The sequence below is a fragment of the Dipodomys spectabilis genome, unplaced genomic scaffold (assembly GCF_019054845.1).
Source record: "Dipodomys spectabilis isolate Male_0828 unplaced genomic scaffold, ASM1905484v1 ptg000075l, whole genome shotgun sequence".
In the NCBI taxonomy this organism is placed as follows: Eukaryota; Metazoa; Chordata; class Mammalia; order Rodentia; family Heteromyidae; genus Dipodomys; species Dipodomys spectabilis.
The window spans coordinates 11,018,694-11,035,019 of NW_024870752.1; the positions used below are offsets into that span (position 1 = coordinate 11,018,694).

Genomic DNA, 16,326 nt, shown 5'->3' on the forward strand with positions numbered 1-16,326 from the left:
AGACATCATTAACAACAACAACGACAACAGCTCATATTTAAAGAAATTCATGTGGCCACTGTTGTGATGACTAATATTTGTTTTAATACTCCATTTAAAAATCTACTATTTTAAATGGAAAACTGTCATATCCTAAATAATAAATGAAACCATGCAATGCCTTCAGTGTTTCCCCAGGATGATGAGAGCTTTAGACTAGGGTGCACTGCTGCTACGTCACACTGCAGCTACACATTTACGCAGTATGGTAGCACAGACAGTAAGCAAGTTTGGTTAGTAAGAGGAAATGATCTTGTTACCTGGTCTGCATCCACAAAAATGATTTTGTCCACTGCTAGTGGAAAAAGGACATCAAGGAAAAGAATTTTGTAACCCCAAATAATCCGTTGTTTTTCAGTTTGTTGATGAAGCCAACGGGGCCACTTATATTGGACTAGTTCATACTGGAATCCATATTCCTTTGCCATGTGAGGAATTACTTCCTAAAATCATATATGTAAACATCAAACAATAATTCAAGGAAAACACAGCTTTATCTTCAAGAAAACACCCACTTTTAAAGGAAAGAGTTTACTATGAATTCTAATAAACTATGAATTCTAATAAACTAGTTGAAAAAACGTCAGCATTTCACTGATTCTCTCCTTCTGCCTCGCGCTTGCTTGTGCTTATTGCTCCGCCAGTTGAGCTATGCTTAAGCCCTTTTTGCTTTTTTTTTCAAATACGGTCTGGCATTTTTGCCTTGGGATCCTTGTGTTTAGCTTTCTGTATAGTCAGGACATCAGGCACACACCACCACAGGCTGGCCTAAAAACAAGCCCCTGACTTCTGCCTCTTACTGCTGTTCTTGTGTATGAGATATAAATAAATGTACGTAAGTATATACGTATGCACGCATGCATGTATGTGTGTATGAATGCTTCTAAAAGAAATTTTGAGATGACACAAATCACAGGAAAGGAAAATGCTATTTCAGATAAGGTACTATTTTTGGCCATGATGTGGTCTGAGAGTTTCTATCCAAATGTAGCACCATTTTCTAATGAGTAAGACAGTCTCTTGCTCAGATGATGTTGAGACTTTGCGTTATCTGTCGATGCAGTTACCTCTGCACCCTAGGCTGTGTTTGGTTAGGACAACCTGCTGAAAAGTCAGGAACAAAACAACGATAGCTCCTTGTATATTTATGGGTTCCTTCTCAGATTCTGCTGCCTCGTGCCAAAGAGCAGAGAGGGAGACCCTGTTGGTGCGGGAGATAAGACAGTGGCCCATCAGGTGAACCACCCGGCCTTCGGCACAGAATGCTTAGGATTCACATCTCACCTGTGCTCTCAATTAGCTGCTTTATACCTGCTAATTATAAAGGCTGGGGCTTGCACAAAAAGTGTGGCTCCATGCTTTGACTCCAAAGATAACCTCTTCCCTTGGAGTACCCTGCCCAAGAAAAATATGTTTGTTTTCCTGGAGGCCTTGGACCACCCCAGACAGTTTATGCTGAAACTGTGGTTTAAGGAGAGGCCCTTGAGACATAAGGAATCAGCTCAAGTTTGGAGGGGCTGAAAGCTTAGGACAGCTAGGCAGGCTACCAGCTTGGTCTGCAGAGTCAACACCCAGTACAAGAGCTGGACACCAAATCTGAGTAGGTGCCAGTAACAGTCCACCAAGTGTCCTGTGGCTGGGAGGAATAAGGGAAGCTCTGCCGAAGGATACCTCAACGCCCCACCCGGGTGGCCCTGCATCTGACCCTCTTCCGTGCCTCTTCCTTCACTGATTTTTTTTTAAATGCACGTTTGTGTAATAAACTGAGTTGTGTGGATCCTTTGAATGAATGATTAAACTTAAGTGTGGTCTTAGGTGCCTCCTGGTGCAGGCCAGTCTTAGTTTTCTTTTACCACCTGGGATTGTTATAAAGAACAATTGAAAAATGTCAGTAAAGGATTTAAATATGCCTGTAAATATTAAGGGCCAAAAGCACGATGGGCTATTTTTATTTCTGCTTCTATCATTTCTTCTCAGCTACAAAAAGAGGACTCTATTGAATTACTGTTAAACTAGACTCTAATCTCATAGACTGATTACTCTGTACAAGAATGCTTTGCGGGAGGTGTGAGGCTGAGGAAAGGCAATAGAGGTTTGGCCACATGAAAAAAAATTTTTTTTGGTCAGTCGCGGGGATTGAACTCTGGGCCTTGGTGCTGTCCCTCGGCTCTTCAGCTCAAGGCTAGCACTCTACCACTTGAGCCACAGAGCCACTTCCGGTTTTCTAGTGGTTTATTGAAGAGTTTCACAGATATTTCCTGCCCAGGCTGGCTTTGAACCACGATCAACAGATCTCAGCCTCCTGAGTAGCTAGGATTACAGGCGTGAACCTCTGGCCCCCGGCTGACCACATGAAAATTGCTAATCAAACACCTGAGATAATGGTTCCCAATTACCATACCAATCTATGCACTGCACAAAATCAGTTTCATTGTTCTAAGGACTAATGTAGAACTATTTTCTAGGGTATAATTTTTATATTTTCTTTGTAAAAATATGACAGAATTCTATTCACTGAAAAATCTTTACATACTTTCCATTGTGGAATTTTATTTATTCATTATAACAAAAAACACAATAAGCATTCTAATTTTTGACTACTTGATCCAATCTCTTGCTGTTCTTTTCTTTAAATATCTCTTAAATAATAACTATATACAATTTTTCTCAAGCTAGATAAAATACTGAGTATCCTTTCACAATCTCCTTTTTTTTTTTTTTGTCTGAGACATGGACTTAAACTCAGTACTTGACACTTTTCACTCACTGGCTGGCAATCTACCAACCGAGAGAGCCTTACCTCCAACCCCTCATTTCAAAATTTATTAAAATAGTAATTAGAGCAGAAACACATTTTAAAAGGCTCATCTGAGCCTCCAATACTCCAATACTCAGAAATTTACCTTTCAAACATCACCCCTCCAGGAAGAGTAATGACTTACCTTAAATGTTGGTGAAAGATAGTTTTTCAGAAACCAAAATTTGACTGGTGTTTTGGTGTTACGTAAAACAGAAAGCATCATGATTCTAGATAAAGGAATATTAAGCCCAATGTAAGTTAACATCCAATTCTTCAAGATTTTTAAACACTTAAAGGTATGAATTAGGAATTTTGGAAAATCAAATGGAACTATCATGACATGAAATTTGTAATGAATAAGGATAGGAAAACACATTTCTGATATAAACTCATTGACTAGCTTTTGTTTTACCTTCCTTGCTGACAAAGAAGCTGCACTGAAAAATCTTGCTTCCACTGATATCACTATGTGATAAATATTAGGTCTATGAAATTTGAAAAGCTTGTCTAGTTTGATACATTCACTAGACAGGGCACTTGTTTTGCTATACAAGATCTCTCAAAGATATAAGTATATCTAAAGCTCTTATTTAAAGTCTCAACATTATGCTTTGTGAGTCATTCTTTGTGATCTTTTCACATAAACTGTTAAAAAAACATCCCTTTGTTAATATACTTTCCTTTTTTCATCTCCTTCCTTCTTTTTATAAAACAAGGAATTTTTTTGGTACTGGGGTTTTGAACTCAGCACCTCACACTTTCTAGGCAACCAGGCCTCCAGTTCTTATTTATTAGCTATTATTTTTAGGTTAGGGTCTCATTTTCTGTTCAGGAATGTTCTTATGCTGTGATATCACTATTTTAGCACACACCACCATGCTGAGCTTCTTTCCACTGAGAGGGCCTCTCATGCACTATGCGGCCTGGACTGCCTAGAACATCTAGCTTAAGATGGCAGGTGCGTGCCAGTGCCCAGGAGTATAGGTTGAGAAGGGGTCTCTTGAATTTTTCTGCCTTGGTTGGTCTCAAAATACAATCCTTACTCTCAGCTAGGATTACAGGTGTGAGCCACTAGCACCCAGAAAACAAGGTACTTCCCTCATTGGGAAAGGAAAATTTCTATACCTATCTTTGTTACCTATCATATTATTATAAATTTTGTATTTCGTAGCTTTAAAAAAGCATTATTCCAAGTCAAATCAAGATAATCAAATTTCACTGCATTTAAACAATTTACTACATAATTTTAAGTAATAAAAAGCAATATGCTGATTATTATGTACTTACTATTTGGATAAAAGAGTTAAAAAGACAATATCTGTACATGTGTATATGTATACATATAGTGCATATGTATATATGTACTAGCCTACAGATATTAAGCAAGATATAAAAATACTACTGTTTTCCTATGAGAAAAAGAACTAAGAATCAAATAAACAAAGACCATAGTTTCTCTTCATTGTAAATTTCTTTAATTTTTTTTGAAGTGTGAGTCACGTTAAGTGTATTACTTTTAACAAATCAGATAAAACAAACACGTACCTTAGAAAGCGTTCATATAAATGGCCAGAAGCAACTGAAAAAATGTTTAGAACATCATTTTCATCTTTGTTATCTTCTTTATGCAGCCTTCTTGTGAAACTTCAAAAAAATAACAGGTTTTAAAAATATATTGACAAACTTTATATGCTTAAATACTAAACTTGACAATAAAATAAGAATATCATTTTAAGATGAAAACGTTTGTTTAAATTGTTAACTTTAAATAAATTTTCTTTTTGTGAGACAGGGTCTCTATGTGGCCGAGGCTGGTCTCGAACTTGGCATCCATCTCCCAAGCATTTTTTTTTCAGACTGTTAGGTATGCAACATCATGCCCAGCTGAAACAAACTCATCGTAACAAGTATGGAGTGCTAACATGAAACATGGGACGATATCACTTTTCTGATATTACTTTATGTGCTTTTAACATGGAATGTAATTTTACTCTCTCCAAGTTAGATGACTACAGCCTGCCATGTTCATGTCTAGTGTGTTGAAACCTTAGCTGAAGAACAAGGAAAGAAACAGGTTGTAGCGGTGTGCCACTATGGCACAGAAATGATTCATACAGTAGTATAAGTAGGTCCGTGAGTGCTGATAACAGGGGCTCAGGAAGCTGAACTCTGAGGATTGTGGTTTGACTAGACTGGGCAGAAAAGTTCCCATAAGACTCTTATTTCCAATTAATCACTCAAAAACACGAAGTAGAGCTGTGGCTCACAGTGGTAGAGCCCTGAGAAAAAGAGCTCAGGACAGCACCCAGGCCTTCAGTTAAGGCCCCACCACTGACAAAAACAAAAAATCCAAAAAACAAAAGGAGGCTTTCTTTGCTCCACTATTATTTTTTAAATGTCTACACTTTAACTTCTGACCAGTCTGTCCACAGCAACTTCCATGAGGACAGAGAGGTGAGCGAACCCTTCTTATTGGTTCACATCTTGGTATATGCATCAGGGACATGGGTGGGTTTTAATTCGTTCTCATTTTTCTGTATGTCTAATCTCATAAGTGGTATTCATAATGTATATAATTCCTTCCAACAAAAATTATTTAAGTAAAAATCTTATTTTTGAATAAACAGATACTTAGCACAACTAAAATTTGGAAAATGTAACAATTGAAAATTATCACTGAATGTATTTTGCCAAATAAAATCTGTTTTTACAGAAGTATTTTTCAAATTATTTTATTGAAATCCTCTTGCATAAGAAAAACATTTGATTAGTGGGATAGTAAACATAATGCTTTCCATCAAACAAGGAAAAAGAATCTTTAGAAAAAGAATCTGTAATGAATAGAAAGCCCTCAAGACGGAAGTACTGAAGCCTGGCATAACAAAGTCTACTTGTATTGTTGAACCTAGTTGGCCTAAAGCTTCCATTTCGGCTCACTGAGCGGAACAATCAATGGTTTGCCATCATAATCCAGGACTTTCTAAGTCCTGTACAATGTGAACTACAGCAGACAGTTTTTGTGTTTGCCTCACACCCACTCCCCTATGAGTAAGGAGAGCGTGGTCTTGTTTTGGTGACTTCATTCTCTGAGATGGGAAAGGCCTTCCAACAGGCTCTAGAGGAGTGTGTGTGACCCCAGCATGGCCTCTGGAGCCACAGTGATTGGTTTAGTTTGGGACACCAATGAGTCAACCATGTAACTTTGGCTGGTATTATTTGGAAATGGGGAACTTTCTACTGGGGATGGTAACTTTTACTTTTAAAAGCCTGCCTGAAAATGAAGGAGGTACAGAAAGAGTAGAACTAAGAGGCAGAAAGCCAGCTCTTAGACCACATCAGCTAAGTGCCCAAGCCAGGTCTACTCCATTTTCCACATATGTGAGCTAGTGTTTTCCTCTTCGTGTGCAGTGCTAGGGAGGCAAGCACTTCAGCACTGAGCTATAATCCTAATGCCAATCCTTTTGTTTTTTTTGATTCATAATGTAACTAACAAATTCCCTATTACACTCAATTTCTGTTCTCCGATGAACATGTCAATCTTTTTGCCCTCATATAACTAGTTATCTTCACTCTATCTTCAACTTTTGAATACTATCTTTCCTTTTCAGTAGGCTTTACATACTTTTCTAAGAAGTCTTTCCTGGATTCTTCCTATCTGAATCTATTCTTTTTCCTCCTAAGGTTTGCACAATACTTTATTTCTGGCTGTTTCATGGCTCCAGTTTCCAATCCTGTACTTTTCGTATTATGCATCTACTTTATGCCTCCTAGAGAGAGGATCTGTGCTTCACTTGGATTTCTACTTTCTGGAGAGTTCCACTGATTAGGATTAATCTAGTTGTATGTTAAAGTATTCATTAGTAATTACCTTTTAATAGAATCCCACATTCCTTTTTTTTCATGTTTATCTTCAATAAGGATGTCTTCCTTCATTTTGTCTGGTTTTTTCTGAACCTAGATAACACAGCAAGCCCAAATTTTAGATGCTCACAGTTAAATATTATGCTGTATGGTTAGTAAATATAACATAGTAGGGCACAATTTCCCTTGGAAGGGAACATAAAGGACAGGCCAAATGAACAAATACAGGCAGCATATTAGCAGAGTGTCACAGATGAAATTTGGCCTTACCTAGCAATTTGGATTCTTGTATTAAGTTTCTTTGGTGGTTACTTCCATATTTCCTATCTAATCATCTTTAAACATTATCTAGATTACTTCTAGAGCCACATAATTTAGGCATTGCTTGCTCTTTGGGATGACAGATAAGTAGCTCACTTAAATAATGATCATTTGGAAAGTACTTAAAGATAATAAAAAAAATTGAATAGGATTTAAACATTTTACTGGGTGGTGGTGGCTCATGCCTGTAATCCCAGCTACTTAGGAAGCTAAGATCTGAGGATCATGGTTTAAAGCGAACTTGGGCAAGAAACTCTGTAAGACTCTTATCTCTAATTAACCACCAGAAAACTGGAAGTGGTGCTGTGCCTCTAAGAGCACAGAGACAGTGCCTGGGCCCTGGGTTCAAGTCCCATGACTGACAGAAAAAAAAGAGTTATTCATTTCATCCAATGCTTTTACTAGCATCATTAAAAACTCCTTTTTAGACATATACTAGTTATTGCAAATCAGGGAAACCATCAAAAACAGCCACGTAAAACAAGTAAAGAAAAAAAAGAAAAGAAATCCTAGTCTTTCTCTTAAAGAAACATTTTTTTCTTTTCAGGACCTGTGCTCTCGACTCATCTCTAGATTTATAACATTATCTGGCTACAGTAGATCCAGTAATGTAGCAGAACCTTAAAAACCAAAAGTTGCCCCTTCCTTTCTATCTTCCTATCTGCGTTCCCTTTACTCTAAGAGTTTTAACATAAGATTCTCGGTAGTAAAACTGATTGTAAAGTAAAAATCAAGGAAAAAAAAGTACATGTAAAATCTTCAGCCTCACATACCTGTATTTTCAGTATCTTGTTCCTGAAGCTGTTTAATACAACGATGACATCACCTAGGTCTGGCTGGGAGTCAGTTCCTTCATGCCTAAAGCAGAGAAACATAAGCATCTATTATTAATTTAGAAATAGACACAATTTTAATGATATAAATAATTCATTTTACAATTAACTAGTATAATTATCAGTGGTGTATATCAATTTGGCAGTTTCTATGTCAATTAAGATATGTAAATATTTTAAATTATCAAATAAAGTTTAATATAAGTTGTACAAAAGTGACTAATTAAATATTTCTTCTAGACTTAAGAGCTTTCATATAGTTATATAAGTTTTTGATATCCATAAAGCATTTTTGAGTGACAAAATCTGAAAAGCATTGTTAAATTTGAGAGACTGAAAAATATGTTTACGATACACACAGAAACTCTAATGCTTCTGTTATTTTTATTGTTGTTATTATTATTATTATTTTGTGTCAGACCTAGGGTTTGAACTCAGGACCTGGGCACTGTCCCTTAGCTTTTTTGCTCAAGGCTAGCACTCTACTACATAGCTCCACTTCTGGCTTTATGGTGGTTAACTGGAGATAGAGTCTCTTAGATTTTTCTGCCCAGGCTGGCTTCAAATCATGATCCTCAGATCTCAGCCTCCTGAGTAGCCAGGATGACAGGTGTGAGCCATGGGCACCTGGCTCTGATGTTTCTACTTTATATAAAAAACCATTTACAATAAAACTGAGTTTTGTTAAAGGAGAAGAAATCAATGCTCAAATTAAAAGCTGCTTTTGAGTTCCATGGCACTGGCAACTTTACCCTTTTCTAAAATGACCCCGGGGTTATAACTCTGGGATGACTTCCTTTCCTCCTAGCTCCACTAGAGGTAGTTACCCCATAGTGGAAGGCACAGCCCTGCCCAACAACTGTCACTACAAAAACAGAGTTACAGCACTGATGTGAAAAATCTTATTCTGACACCTGGGCCTGGCCCAATCTTAACATATGGCACTCTTAGTCATATATGAAAATTTAAAAGTGGTTTACATAACTTACCTCACTATTTGATAAATATCTTCTGATTTTCCTTGGCGTAATTTTAGTATCCAAGCACCTGGGTTTGCTTTCAGCTGAAAATATCCCTTTTAAATAAGGAAATAATGGTCACTGAGTTACATGACTAAGAATAATCAATTGTTAACAAAAAGTCTACATGAATTATCAAAGCAAATATTTACTAATTGCAGAATGAGAAAATTTTATAAGTAAATTCCAAAGACATTTTTACAGTAACTTGTAAAAATATATTCTCAAAGCACGATTCTTCCCATTTGTGTTCTTATTCAAGGATTCAATTTTGTTTTCTGTGAGCTGCTCAGCAATAGAAGAATAAAGATGATGTCACTGTGTTCGATTTAGGTACCCTGGGTATTGTATATACATTTATCTGAACTAGGGAAGGGAAGGGGAACCACAGAATGGTGAGACAAAGGACAAAGGGGAAACCAATGCAACAGCCACACTCACAAGACACTATGCTGGAAATGATCACTACAACTTGGGGTGGGGGGTGTTGGGAGGAGGGAAAGAGGGAGAAAAATGAGGGAGAGGATAGCAAGTCAGATAAGAATGTAATCCCTACCTTTCTTACATAAACTATAACCCCTCTGTACATCACCTTGACAATAAAATTTCAAAAAAAGTCATAATCCCCCTCCAAAAGAATAAGGATGACTTACTCTATTAGAGAAACACAAAGAGCATTTCTCCAAAGCCTTCAATATCATCCATTACATATTTAGAATACTTACAAGATTGGCCATTACAATTGTGTCCACCATGACAGGTTTTCTTCTTGTGCCCAGTGTGAACTGCAGTCCCTGGGGTGGCTGCTCTGCTGTGTCAAAGCAGTGCCCTTCGAGCAGCAGATACTCCAGTTCATATTCCGCCATAACAGTGCTCTCAATCTGAGGAGGAAACATGTCATTGTTTTGGTTATTGGTGGTCCTCAGTGCAATACACAAATATATGTGATTATTTTAATATTAGTTGATATAGTTTGGTGGATAATTTGGACTTTTTTTGGCAGTACTGAAGACTGAACTTGGGGCTTCATGCATGTTCAGCAGGCACTCTACTGCTTGAGACATGCCTCCAACCTCTTTTTTTGTCTGTTGTGGGGCTTGAACTCTGGGCTTGGGCGCTGTCCCTACGCTCTTCAGCTCAAGGCTAGCTCTCTACCACTTAAGCCACAGTGCCACTTCCTGTTTTCTAATGGTTTATTGGAGTTAGGAGTTTCACAGACAGGAAGTGGCGCTGTGGCTCAAGTGGTAGAGCGCTAGCCTTGAGCTGAAGAGCTGAGAGACAGCATCCAGGCCCAGAGTTCAAGCTCCATGACCGACGAAAAAGAAAAAAAGAAAAAAAGAAAAGAGTTTCACAGACATTCCTGCCTGGACTGGCTTTGAACTACGATCCTCAGATCTCAGCCTTCTGACTAGCTAGGATTACAGGCGTGGGCCACCGTTGCCTGGGTCCAACCTCTTTTTGTCTTGCATGTGCTTTATGCCCTAGCTGGCCTGGGCTACTATGTTCCTACTTTGGGTCCTATGTGTCACTGGGGATGATAGGTGTGTGCTGCTGAGCCTTGCTGGGAAAACAGGTATGTCTCTCACCATGCTCATCCACTGGCTCATCCACTTGCAGAACTGTAAGTCCTGCCTAATGCATCTCCACCTTCCAAACAGTGAAGATAACAAGTTTGAGCCATGGCACTTTGCTTCAAGTCTTTCTCTTATATGTGAGTAAACTGATCAGTTGAGGTACTTCTTCCAGTCCAAAGCTCATGATGGGTGTTTTATTTCTCATCACAAGAGTTTTCCACCAATTCATGTCAACACGTTGATTTTTTTCATAACTTTTTTCAAGCAAGTATAGCAGATATGGTCATTAAATGCACTTTTCTCAGAATATGAGTATGTCTGTGTCTCCATAAATATCTTTTTTTCTCTCTTTAGAAAAAGGTTTCACTCTCCCCCCTTTGCTTTTTGGGCTGGCCTTGAATTTGTGACTATCCTGCCTCTGTCTCCTCACTAAATGGTCCTATAGGTGTGCACCGCTAGACTTGGCCTTCATAAATATCTTTTAAATTGGTGGATATTCCAATTGCTTTAAGACTGTCTTACTGTGAATGCTATAACACATACTTAAGGGATAAATGAAAATCAAATCAAATGGTAGATATTTTTATAGAGTTTGGAAATTTTGTTATGTAAATCTATACGTTTACTTCACAATATGAAGATTTCAACACTTTTTAAAGTGTGCTTTGGGTAGAGTATTTAGAAATAATCCATATTGTATGGCTGTCCTTCCATTGCTGTTATTATCCTAGAAATTAAGTATGTGCATATACAAACTGGACTTGAGAATTATCAAGTCCAGTTATTCTTATGCTACTTTAAGAACAAAAAGTAACTTTTTTGTGTACAATTTCTGTTTTATCAAGTTCAATTGTTGAATTATTACTGAAGTAGTTGTTGAACTTTACTATTCTAGTATATAGCAATGTGCTTGAATGCAATGATTCATGGAACAGAAACACAATAATAAAATATCTAGCTTTTAGACAAGGAAATGGTATGAGATAGTAAGTATAAGTTAAAATATATTAAATGTAAAAAATTACGAAATGTGCACCAGGGCAGATAATCTCCATTTAATTAGTTTGTGAATATCTTCATTTTATAATAACGTGAAATGTTCCTTTTGTTCTTATACTGTGTAACAGACACATTTCTTTGATTCAGATGACACCCAAAATAGCCTATTCCTTTTTTGAGAGATCTTTTGACCAAATTGAACCATCTCACTTTTAGCTTTCCTGTAACCACTTTTCTCACCTTTAATCTTGGATTAATGCTGCTGTACAATGAAATCTTTGTAGTCACAATTATGTGAACAAAATCTTACTACTAGCTCATGTATCTTACCCCAAACATTCAATAAGATTTGGAAATTAAATACAACAAGGAGTATTTGCACTAACTAGTGTTAAGGGCAATGACAAATCTCTCCTATTGAACTCATTTTTGCCAGGATGTACTTCTCCCGATCTACCTCAACTCCTTTCTGCTCTGGTAAGTAACTTTGTCCATTATTCATATTTTTCTAGGATAGTTACAGATAAAGAGTATTTATAGCATACAGTGGAAAAGGGAGCTAAAAGGTAGTTTATGTTTAAATATGTTCCAATATTAAAATGTCGTTCTCTTTATCTCCTGTATGAAGGAAGACACAGGGACTTTGCCTTTTAGTCTTCTAATTTCATAGTTAAAACTACCGTTAATTTGACTGCATTCTAAAAAGTTGCCATGAGACTTGCTACTTGGTTTAATAGCTGCTAGAATGTTCACTGACAGGCTTCCCTTTCATCTCTCACGTTTGACTTGGAGTCTTTACAGTTATTTATTCATTTTTAACAGTTTGTAAGCTCATTAAAAAAAATTAGAGTTATCATAAAGGTGACGTACAGAGGGGTACAGTTTCTTTCCAGTTATTTTACCAAAATATATTATCATAGTGTCTCAAAGGGAACTCAACAGACTGCTAATAGATCTCACTGACCACCGAGAAAAAAGGGACCTTTTTATTTGTTCACTTCTTACAACTTTTCCTCATACATACTATTATCTTGTTTCCTTCTGTTACTTAAATCTAAAGGACTGAAAGTGACTTATTCATAAGTGCATCAGAAGAAACTGGTCTAGAAGGGAAATCTTTTTTTTTTTTTTGGTCTGGTCGTGGGGCCTGAACTCTGGGCCTGGGCGCTGTCCCTCAGCTCTTCAGCTCAAGGCTAGCGCTCAACCACTTGAGCCTCAGCGCCACTTCCGGCTTTTTTTTTTCTTCTTTTGCTTATGTGGTGCTGAGGAATCAAACTCAGAGCCTCAGGCATGCAAGGCAAGCGCTCTACCACTGAGCCACCTTCCCAGCCCTAGAAGGAAAATCTTTAGGTAAAGGTAACACACGAGAAGCATTAGGAACAAATAGGAACATTCTAACCAAACAGATACAGTTCAGTATTTATACCTTGCTTCATCAAGCCATGGAACATTCTAGTGATGTCAACCACAGAAGCTAGCTAGAAGTATTTACTCCTCAGTTTTTAATCTGAACCCTAGGAATCTCTAAAAAAATTTTTTTTTGGCGGGAAGGGGAAGAGACAGGGTTTAACGTTCTTTTCTTATTTTAAATTCAGTCTTTTGAAAGATGCAGTGTATTTAAACTATTCTCTTTCTGCTGTGGGTTGAATGACAACAGTAAGACAAGGGTTGTGCAGGAAGTGCTAGGCAGCAGGTGTACTCAGCCTGATGTACAATAGTGAACTTTGCTTCCTGCTTGAAGAAAACTTCCTCATGAGAAAAGTTCCTCTTAAGAACTAAACTTGAAGGGCAATGCAGGCATCAAATGATATCTGTCTTCCTCTTAGAATAGCCATGGTGAGCTAGTGGTGTAAATTGTGAAGAGTGGTAAAGGCACCTTGGAACCTGGAAAACTGCAGAAGCTGAATTCTGAAGTTAGAGAAACAAAAATAAGAACACAAAAGATGGAATCAAGACAGAATCACAAGGAATATCCTGGTGGGCACCTGCAGCATTACCACTTATGTACTCCAGCTCTAAGAACTGATAAGTTATCCCAGACTCTCTTCACGTCATCACTTACATCTTTCAAGTGAATGTTATCAAGGTCACAGTTGCTGTGTACTATCTCAATCAACCAGTTTTCTGGAGTAATCACGTTGAGGGTTAGAAGAGGTGATTCAGGAATATCCAGGAATTTTGCCACTGGTCCAGGAGAAGGATTATTATCAGTTCCTGACACCAGTTCTGGTTCCAGAACAAAACGGTAAAAGCTGTGAATAATAATAATAACAATAAAGTAATGACTAGGACCAAAATCAAGAGTTATTTCTGTTTAAAATGTTCAAATTAAAAATGGCTTAATCAAAATCACTACAAGGTCTTAAGAACAGCCATTGAGGAAGAGTTCATGGCAATGGTTTTGTTAACACTAGTATTTGTTAGGACTGTCTATTACATCCCTTCCTCAACCTGAGAATCCTTTCAGTTTGTGTGCTACTCACTCAGGTTCTAACAGCTCATGATTTATACTTGGTCAGCGATCCTTCACATTTGTTTATGACTTAATTTTTGGCTATTTTATTAACTCTAACCACTAATAATAATACGAAGAGGAATGATACGCTGAAAACAAGTAAACCAAGTTGAAATTCTGGTTCTGTTGGTTTTTTTTTGAAAGTTCAATTAAAATAGAGAGGATTGAGTTATGTGAAACTGCTTATCAGACCTCTTAGGTGTATCTACAATGGCCCTAGCATTGGCATCACCTTGTGAACAGTGATTCACACTATTTGGGGGCTTTGGTTGTTGTGCTGCAGCCCTGCTGACTCAAAGATGGGAGGGGGAGAGATCTGCTGGGTTAGCTACTTTAACCCAGTGGCTTGCTTGCCAGGAGGACATTCCCAGCATGCTTCACCAGAAAAACATGCAAGAGCCAGGGAAAAAGATGACCAGCAAGACACAAGGAACTGTCCTTCATAACATAATTACAGAAAGGACACTGATCATCTCTGCAGTATTTTGTTCATGAGAAGCCAGGGTACCAGGCCAGCTTTTACTCCAGGATAATTTACAGTGTGGCTTCCAGGTAGTGGTGATGGAGGTGGCCACAGGCAGGCAGCCACATTTAAAGAAAAGAAAAAGAAGAAAGGACCCAAGAGACAACACAGTCATGAAGTAAATATGCCAGTGATGGTACTATAAAACACAGAGAGATGCCAGGGGAGAAGCAGCTCCTGATGTTGGAAACAACAATTTCTTTGTGACTTGGTAAAAATGATGTTAGTGGTGAAGTTAACTACAGCCAGACTACAGTGGAATGCAGCGTAGGAGATGAGGAGCCGGGCTCACCGTTCGCACCACTTGACGGCTGAGATGAGAAACAGTGAGGCCATCAGCACTCCAGAGGAACGTTTACAACTAAAATAAAACTGATTCACTTTAGAGACTAAAAAAATGTTAAGAGAATGGTTAAGATAAGGAAAAGAGAACATTCACGATGAAGGAAGAAGCCAGGGTAAACAGGAAGCTTAAATCGAAAGAGGAACATTCACTTTAGAAGGAGATTTTATAGATATATAGTTTTCTCTCATTTGTGGAAGCTAGATCTAAATTACAACTATGCACAATAACATATTCAGGGTTCAAGCATTTCCATACAGACAATCTGACAAGGGAGGGTATATGTAGAGGGGAAATCCAAAGACATTACTTTTTTGTTGTTGTTGGTCGTGGGGCCTGAACTCTGGGCCTGGGCGCTGTCCCTCAAGGCGAGCTCTCTACCACTTGAGCCACAGAACCACTTCTGGTGTTCTGAGTGGTTACTGAAGATAAGAGTCTCAGAGACTTTCCTGCCCAGGGCTTTGAACCACGACCCTCAGATCTCAGCCTCCTGAGTAGCTAGGATTATAGGTGTGAGCCACCGGTGCCCAGCTAAGATATAACTCCTCTGAACTACTAATGTACCACTTATCAAAATAAACACCTGGAAGTGGAAACATGTTTTGGGGGGGTGGGAAGAGGGGGGCGGACAGGAATGGAGGGTGGAAAGGTAGGCAAGTATAGTCATTATATTCAATGTCTATTATGTAAAATCTGAACTGTGTAATTTGAGGGTAGGGACAGGATGGGGCTAATGGGGGAAAATAAAGGAAGGGGTGACATTGATCAAGAAGCACTGTGCCCCTTAACCTGGTTTATGGAATTGTAACCACTTACAACAATGTAATAATGAAGAAAGGAAGTGGTGCTGTGGCTCAAGTGGTAGAGTGCTTGCCTTGAGCTGAAGAACTCAGGGATAGCGCCCAAGCCCAGAGTTCAAGCCCCATGACTGACAAAAAAACAAACAAAAAAAAACCCCAACCCCCCAATGTAATAATAAAGAAAGTGTTTAGGACAAGTACAGTAAAAGAGGAGAGTCAGACAATGGTGGTTCAATCCGTCATCTTAGCTACTCAGCAGCTGAGATCTGGGGGATTACTCTAAAAATCAGCTGCTTACAAAAGTCTGTAAGACTGCATCTCCAAAATAACCAGCAAAAAGCCCGTGAGAAATGTGGTGTAAGCAAGCAGAGCAAGCACGGGCCCTGTCCTGAGTTTCAAACTCCACTGTCAGCCAAAACAAGAAAAGAAAAAAGAAGAGAGTTAATGCTTTCCTTGCAGCACAGGAAGGCTGGGGAGAGACAGACAGCCAAGGTACCTGCCCACTTCGCTCAGCAAAGAGTGAGACAGCATTCCTACAAAGAAAGGACCAGAAAAACAACATGCGAGCTAGCACTTGATATATACTGCTGAGTAAGATTCTGTTGAGCCAGTGGTTTAAAAGTGATACCTATTATGCACTATACAACACTTGGTATGTTAGGTGTTATTTCAGCTGCAAAGTGAAGTTCTTTTCCTTTC

At 38.3% G+C, this 16,326-nt stretch overlaps 1 protein-coding gene across 1 annotated transcript in view; it reads right to left on the reverse strand.

Moving 5' to 3' along the window:
- The window catches only part of Uggt2 (UDP-glucose glycoprotein glucosyltransferase 2), a 99,617-nt gene that overhangs the window by 9,051 nt on the left and 74,240 nt on the right, over positions 1 to 16,326 (reverse strand). Inside the window, exons 27-34 of the mRNA XM_042682695.1 lie at positions 13,509 to 13,698; positions 9,599 to 9,754; positions 8,844 to 8,929; positions 7,795 to 7,879; positions 6,708 to 6,793; positions 4,385 to 4,483; positions 2,982 to 3,066; positions 300 to 482 (exon numbers count right to left, since the gene is read on the reverse strand). Coding sequence (XP_042538629.1) covers positions 300 to 482; positions 2,982 to 3,066; positions 4,385 to 4,483; positions 6,708 to 6,793; positions 7,795 to 7,879; positions 8,844 to 8,929; positions 9,599 to 9,754; positions 13,509 to 13,698 — 970 coding nt within the window. The remainder of the gene's footprint in view (positions 1 to 299; positions 483 to 2,981; positions 3,067 to 4,384; positions 4,484 to 6,707; positions 6,794 to 7,794; positions 7,880 to 8,843; positions 8,930 to 9,598; positions 9,755 to 13,508; positions 13,699 to 16,326) is intronic.